Raw genomic sequence first — 8,120 nt, forward strand, 5'->3', positions numbered from 1 at the left:
TACATGTCACCAAGTCCTACAGTCTCATTGTAAGACCCTCAAGCTCAACTACATAACCAAATGCTCAATGTAACATTTAATTATCAAGTGGTGGCTCCCATGGAATAAAATTCAAATGCCAAATGAGCAAATAAAGCTCAAAGCATCATGTGGAAGGCATCCATACATCCAAGATCCAAGTAGCATATATCCAAGAGCATCCAACCCAAGTAACTTGCAAAGCTCTTACTGTAGCATCCGATGACAATACATAACAGTGAGTGACAACCAATGTCAAGAGTCCAAACTCCAATCTCAGCTCAAAAGCAATCTGAGAGCATAACCAAGCATGTAAGTTCAATGGTATACCCCAATGTAGCATCCAAAGTGCTCGGGAAGCATCAACAAGCAATAGACATCAAGTTTCTCTAATAAAATAGCATTCATCCCTACTTATTACATACAGTAAAAAACCTCTATAAAACTAAGTAAATGAGTGATCAAATCAGTCCAATACCATCTCACATCAATGCTATATGATCCCCCAAGTATTCGGCATCAATACATATATATATAAGCATCCCAAGAAGCATGTAGGAGCTTCAGACAATAAAGTAAATCCTTCATAGACTTGTAAGCAATTGGTCGACTACTATCTAGTAGGAAACTAAAGTATATGAGCTCAAATCTCATGTCCAATGTGCAATGTCAATGACAAGGATGCCCGAGATGATTACCCAAATGCCAAAAGCCACACAAGAGGTGGAAGATGTGTCAAATCTAATAGGGGGGAGGGCTGCCTAAATAGGTGCAAACATGTGGATTGCTGATGGAGGGGCTACTTCAAATGATGGCCTCAATAGGCCTTGTGGCAATGCTCAATAGACTCTAGCAAGGCCCTAGATCAGGCCTCAAAATGGGGCAAGAAGCCAAGTAGAAGATAGGGCTCAATGCATGCCTTGAGGTAAAGAATCCATGGCTAACATTGAAACCGTGAGGAGCTGAAGGTATTCTCCACAAGCTAAAGCAATGTTGGGTCGAACTGAAGCTCTCAGGGAAGATGGCTCTGATACTGATTGAAGGGAATGAGCCCTAAAGTGGAAGCAAGAGCTACGGTGGAAGGAACAAGAGCAAGAAAGAGAAAAACACAAGATGTGGAAACTCCAACAGTCACAATGTGTGACAGGCCTTCCCTTTATTCAAATCTCACTAAAAGAATAAAGAAGAAAGTGACATTAATGGATGATTGCCACCTGTAGTGTATAGGTGTGCAGGTAACTAATACGCTGTGCGGGTACTATCACTATAACTAATACACTGGCAGTTAAGCACAACCGCCTCTAACCCCAACAATGATTATATATTGGCAACTTAGACAAATGCTTTGCCATAGAAAATCTATCTTTGGGCATATATATATATATGTATATACATATGTATATACATATATATATATAATTGACCAAATTGAGAGACATACTTCAAAGGAAAGAGAATAAAAGAGAAGGGAGAGAAAGAAAGAGAATAAGAAAAGCGGGGAGAAAAGAGGAGAGAGAGAGAGAGAGAGAGAGAGAGAGAGAGAGAGAGAAGAAGAAGAAGAAGAAGAAGAAGAGAGAGAGAAAAGATGAAATTTAAAAGAGAAAAGAAAATATTTGAAAGAGAATGGAGAGAGAAAGAGAGAGAGAGAGAGAGAGAGAGAGAATGTGTGACAGGCCTTCCCTTTATTCAAATCTCACTAAAAGAATAAAGAAGAAAGTGACATTAATGGATGATTGCCATCTGTAGTGTACAGGTGTGCAAGTAACTAATACACTGTGCGGGTACTATCACTATAACTAATACACTGGCAGTTAAGCACAGGCGCCTCTATCCCCAACAATGATTATATATTGGCAACTTAGACAAATGCTTTGCCATAGAAAATCTATCTTTGGGCATATATATATATATATATATATATATATAATTGACCAAATTGAGAGACATACTTCAAAGGAAAGAGAATAAAAGAGAAGGGAGAGAAAGAAAGAGAAGAAGAAAAGCGGGGAGAGAGAGAGAGAGAGAGAGAGAGAGAGAGAGAGAGAGAGAGAGAGAGAGAGAGAGAGAAGAAGAAGAAGAAGAAGAAGAAGAAGAGAGAGAGAAAAGATGAAATTTAAAAGAGAAAAGAAAAAATTTGAAAGAGAATGGAGAGAGAGAGAGAGAGAGAGAGAGAGAGAGAGAGAGAATGTGTGACAGGCCTTCCCTTTATTCAAATGTCACTAAAAGAATAAAGAAGAAAGTGACATTAATGGATGATTGCCACCTATAGTATACAGGTGTGCAGGTAACTAATACATTGTGTGGGTACTATCACTATAACTAATACATTGGCAGCTAGGCACATCCACCTCTACCCCCAACAATGATTATATATTGGCAACTTAGACAAATGCTTTGCCATAGAAAATCTATCTTTGGGCATATATATATATAATTGACCAAATATATATATATATATATATAATTGACCAAATTGAGAGACGTACTTCAAAGGAAAGAGAATAAAAGAGAGGGGAGAGAAAGAGAGAAGAAAAGCGGGGAGAAAAGAGGAGAGAGAGAGAGAGAAGAAGGAGAAGAAGAAGAAGAGAGAGAAAAGATGAAATTTAAAAGAGAAAAGAAAAAATTGAGAGGGGGAAGGAAGAGAGAGAGAAAAAGAAGAAGAGAGGAAGAAAGGGAGGGAGGGAAGGAGGGAAACACAAAGAGAATTATAGAGAGGAAACATAAAATTTAAAAGAGAGAATAAAAAATGAAAAAATAGGAGAGAGAGAGACAGAGACAGAGAGAGACAGAGAGAGAAGAAAAGGACAAGGAGAGAGAAAAGGAAGAGAAAATGGACATAGAGAGAGAAAAGATAAAATTTAAGAGAGAGGAAAACCATGAAGATGGGGGAGAAGAAAAGGGGGGAGAGAGATGGAGAGAGAAGAAAAGAGGAAGAGAGATGAAGCCAGATTAAGGAGACAAGAGAAAATAAACTAAAATAAATGGGAGAGAAAATAATTAATTATAGGAAATTGGGGAAAAGAGAGGGAAAGAGAGAGAAAAAAAATAGAAACAAAGAGAGGAGGAGAGAAAAATAAGAGAAATGGATGGTAGAGTGAAGTTATCATGTGGGTCGTTGCTTCGTAGCAATGCGGCAACAACCCAACGTTCCGCGCATATGAAACAGTAGTATATATTATCGAATCTCTGTTTAAAATGGGTCCATAAAGAGAAAGATAGAGGAAGAGGATTTAATGACCCATTTGTACATTCAAACCTTTGTACTTTTTTTATTTAACTTTTGTTCTTATAAAGAGAAAAAGGAGGCTTGGGGAGCATTATATGGATGACATATAGGACATGACTTCAAGCTGATCTTTTGAGTCCCTTGCCTTTTGGCTTACCCTATGGGGTGATGTAAATATTTACTACTTTTCATAATATCATATCACGCCCAAGTTTTTTGAAAAAAATGATTAAGGTCGTGGCATCATAAATCACCCAAGGCCTAAAAAATAGCTAGAATTTGGTGACAATCAATATGGATGTTAATCAGGACACTGCCCAGGCTTGTTGGGAGAAGGAGCTATACAAGTGGTTTGACATATGGGATGCCTCTTCCTTGTGACAACCCGGGAGATCACCGTGGATTTTGCTTTAACCAATGAAGGGATTACTGATCATGTGCATGAGAACTAGCCTACGTTCTTAGTGGTTAATGTTGATGACCCATTATGGTATAAGGTAGGTAATAAGAGGGAAGTCCAATGATGATGTAAGAATCTGGAATGTCTTACAAGCAGTGATGCTCAGAGCCCTTTGGAAAACTAGGAATGACGTGTTTTTCAGGAGGGTGAGCATATGCTCTGGGCTTCCGATGTAGCATCTTTGAAGCACATATGAAGGAGGTCAAGTCAGTAATGGAGAATCTGAAGGAAGTTCAGTCCCTTACGGTGGTTGCCAAGCTATACAGGCCGTGGGCTTCATGTCTTTTTGCAAACTCTGGTGTTTGGTAATCAAAGCCTTTTGGTTTGTTTACCCCTGCTCGGAGTCGTACATATTTGGGATGAAAAAACTGTATACATATATTTTTAAGCTCTCTTTTAACAATGTCACAGAAAGTTTAAGTGTTAAGTATGGTTATACTATTAATAAGTTTGGCTCACTGAGAGGCATGCAACGACTGTGTCTTGCCTTTTGAGCAAGACTAAACATGACAAAATCAACACACCCCCCTTAGAAGTCATTAAGGTGGACAGAGACCAATCTTGAGATTTTTACCTGGTAATATGGGTTAAGTATAATCATTTTTGGCCCTTTTGTGTACTTTTACTCCAATCTATGATTATACTTAGGAAATAACAGAATGGCTACGACCAGTAGAATTTGTGATTATTTTCGTAAATGTGTAATAGAATGGTGACAATATCATTTACACAAGTTCCTTGGACATTAATAGAATGCCTACAATCATTAGTCTTATATGTAAAGGTATTAGCAATTAATCATCATACAAATCGAGGTCTCACTTGTTTCATTAAATGCTCTTTACTCATTTCACTATTTTACACACTGGAGGAAATTGTTATTATCTAGCAAGAAGTGGAAGTAATGAACAAGTGGTGTTCACGATAAGAATCAATGTACACCTGGAGGAAAATGATATTATCTAGCAGACAGTGGAAGCATTTGGAAGACGGTGTTCATGATAAGAATTAATGTACACCTGGGGGAAAATGTTATCATCTAGCAGGTAGTGGAAGTATTGGGCTTATCCCACAAGAAAGCAGCATCATAATGATCGATTTGATCACTAGAAGTAGCATAGATGCCGCAACTCATTCAATCTTTAGTAGCTTGGCATCTTGCACAACTTTGAATGTCTGCTCAGCAATGCACAGTTCTTCATCAGTCGGTATCACCAACACTTTTATTCTGGAATTGTCTGGATGAATCTCATGTAGACCTCTTTCCTTGGTTTGATTTCGGCTGTCATCAATTGTGATACCAAGCTTGCCAAGCCCTCTGCAAACCATTTCACGCACAAGCGCCGAGTTTTCACCAATGCCAGCACTAAAAATTAGAGCATCCACTTTCCCTCCGAGGTTCAGATAATAAGCTCCAAGGTACTTGCGGATCCGATGCACAAAGACTTGAAGTGCCAACTTGTGCTTCTCACTGCCAGCTTCTGATTGCTGTATGATTAATCTCATATCTTTATCTCCACACAAGCCATATACACCACTCTCCTTGTTCAGCATAGTGCTTATCTGGCTTAACTTTATACCCTTACAGGATTCCAAAATCTCACAAATTGCAGGGTCAATGTCACCAGATCTTGTTGCCATTACCAAGCCCTCCAAAGGAGTGACACCCATGGTGGTATCAATGCACTTCCCATTCTTGATTACAGCCATACTAGCCCCTGCACCAAGGTGGCAAGCAATTACATTTAACTCGTCGGCAGGCTTGCCTAAATGTTTTGCTGCCTGTCCAACAAGATAGTCATAGCTTGTTCCATGAAATCCATACTTTCTTAAACCCAACTCTTCATAGTACTTAAAGGGAAGTGCATACATATAAGCATAAGCAGGGATTGTAGAGTGGAATGCTGTATCGAACACAGCCACCTGGGGGCAACCAAAAAGCTTCTCTGCAACCTTGATTCCCTACATCACAAAATGGTACAGATGATGTTTTACAATGGTTCCAAATGATGCTACAGGTGAACTTGAAACATATGCTTTCAGGAAATACCTCAAGATTTGCAGGATTATGAAGAGGAGCAAGAGGAATTGCTCGTTCAATTGCTTTCTTAACATCATCTGTGACCAGCATTGCCTTTGTCAAATGCTCTCCCCCATGTACCACTCTGTGTCCAACAGCACAGATTCGACTTTTCTCCAACTGAAGAAGTTCCAGCACAATGCTCAAGCCATTGCTGTGGTCAGCAACAGCACTGTCCTGCATGCTAAATTGATTGATGTTATTTCTTGACGGTGCTAAGCTCTTTAATACTGATTCATAAGAGGATGCAGTGGAAATAGATTCCTAAGAAGAATTGGTATTAATTTGCATAACTGGTTTTTCAAGATGCATTCACTGGAATTAAACTGGTTGCGATAAAATCTTGAACCCTGGCCAAAAAAAAATTTGTACATTTTTGACTTCACAGAAGTGGAGCCATTGGAGCATCTCCTGGAACAGTAAACACTTGAGCTAAGTGTACAGCTCCAATTTCAGTTGGTCTCATTCCAGCACTGTCCATGGGCAGCACCAAGTGGTGGGAAGCTGACAGCTTTTACAGTTCTCTCTCACACATTCACAACCACTATATCCAACCAACACCCTTTCAGCTTTATCTGTTTTTTATTCAGCTGCTCATACATCTCATACTCTAGCATTCATAGTTGTACTCAGCAGCAAGCCAGTTAAACCATGCCAGCAATGTATCTCAGCCTACTTCTGTTACTCATTTAGCATGTGCTGGGTTTAGTGTGACCCAACCTGGATGCATAAACGTTGTTGATACAGATGAAACCACAGGGACCGAATCACAACCACTGGCCAGCAGATACCCATGATGAAAGGACAGGTGACAAACATAAGGCTGCTTTTGAGTCTTTTAGAACACCAGCATCATCAAGAACCACTTCAATTAGTGTAAACCCCTGAGATACAACCCTAGGGTAACCAATGGCATTCACATTTAGAGTATAAACCATAAAAACACCACACTGACCTCAAACAGCCGGGCTTCTTCAAGGAAAACTATTACTATCCAAAGAAATGCGAGTGACGACCTGTCAGCTTAATATAACCAAATAGTTGAAATAATCTAAACAAACCCACTGTCCAAGGAGACTGCCCACCACCATGCAGACACAACCAGATAATACAGTCCACACATGTAGCAGTCAGAGGATCCACCTATGTGTACTAATCAAGAGGAGCATTGTCACAAGGACATGTATTTTTAATACTTAGTTTTGGCATTGATAAATTGTGCATATGTGAGGTGCACATGTGAAGTGCAAGTTAGTTAGTCACAGTGACAGCCTAAGTACCCTGAGCATGCAGTGGGTGACATTCGCAGAAGTAGTATTAAACTATGTTGGTCAGGTACTTGTGGGTGGCAGGTGCCTAGTATCACTTTGAGCCTAGGACATTAAATAGACCTTTAAAATGTCCTATAGTGACATTAGAACCAGGCATTGATTGATTAATTAATGTTATTCTAAGACCATTTAATGTTTAGAACAATTTAAAGTTCCAAAAGGGTTAAAACATTAAAAGTGGATGGACACAAGCCAATTACTAGGTAGGGTCAAATGGATAATCAATTAATTTTCAGAAAGTTAATTCTGAAAGTTAATTAATTATTGATAAAAATTGCTTTTGGAAAGCTGCCACTTGGAAAACTTGCCCATGCAAAGCTGAGAGACGGTTGTTTGTGGGTGGGTGGCTATCATGAGGACATCTATTTTTGAAACCTCACTTACATGTGGATTAATTTTTAATCACATGGTTAAGTAAATGTTGCACATGTGAGATGTAACTAGGGTTAGAGTAAATTTATGAGCCCAAGACCCAACGAAATCAAGGGATGTCAAAGGTAAAAGTTGCTATCGGTTATGCTACAAAAGTACTTGGTGGTATCCGATGCCAGTTGTTGGCCTAGGTCATTCATTTGGCCATGAGTGTCCATTATGGAGACACTAGGGAAGTGACGCTTAATGGTACCTAACACTAATCTGATGGTCAAAGATAGCACAGAGACACTCACGAATGGAAGTTGCCTAGCCAATTTAATTATTGGTCTCTTAGATTATTTTTCAGGGCACCAAAATAATTATTAGATTAATTTTCAGTAAAATTAATATTTAATTATCGATAATGTTGAAAAAACCATTTGGGAAGGCTGCCACTGTCAAAAATGCCCATGAAGATTGAAAAACGTCTTTAGAGACTAGAGAGAGGCATTTTTAATGTATTTAGCCTACAAGAGAGGAGGAGATGTCAGTCTGATTTGCAGCCATTGGAGGACCTTCTAAGGTAGCCAGGGGCAAGAGAAGACCAATCAACAGCGGATGACAGCATCTACAGGCTGTTGAGACAGGGCA

At 39.2% G+C, this 8,120-nt stretch overlaps 1 protein-coding gene across 3 annotated transcripts in view; it reads right to left on the reverse strand.

Annotated features, from left to right (window-relative positions):
• Positions 1 to 4,535: 4,535 nt before the first annotated feature.
• LOC148035114 (uncharacterized) overlaps positions 4,536 to 8,120 on the reverse strand; it is a 10,246-nt gene continuing 6,661 nt past the window's right edge. Inside the window, exons 3-4 of one of the 3 annotated variants that reach the window (XM_087680082.1) lie at positions 5,755 to 5,956; positions 4,536 to 5,666 (exon numbers count right to left, since the gene is read on the reverse strand). In XM_087680082.1, coding sequence (XP_087536208.1) covers positions 4,836 to 5,666; positions 5,755 to 5,956 — 1,033 coding nt within the window. In that variant the 3' untranslated portion in view covers positions 4,536 to 4,835. Of the gene's footprint in view, positions 5,667 to 5,754; positions 5,969 to 8,120 lie in introns of all 3 variants that reach the window. The other 2 variants (XM_087680081.1, XM_087680080.1) reach the window with 2 other exon arrangements.

Source organism: Lygodium microphyllum, chromosome 6, assembly GCF_053477565.2.
Source record: "Lygodium microphyllum isolate KBCC chromosome 6, Lygodium_microphyllum_v1.1.10, whole genome shotgun sequence".
In the NCBI taxonomy this organism is placed as follows: domain Eukaryota; kingdom Viridiplantae; phylum Streptophyta; class Polypodiopsida; order Schizaeales; family Lygodiaceae; genus Lygodium; species Lygodium microphyllum.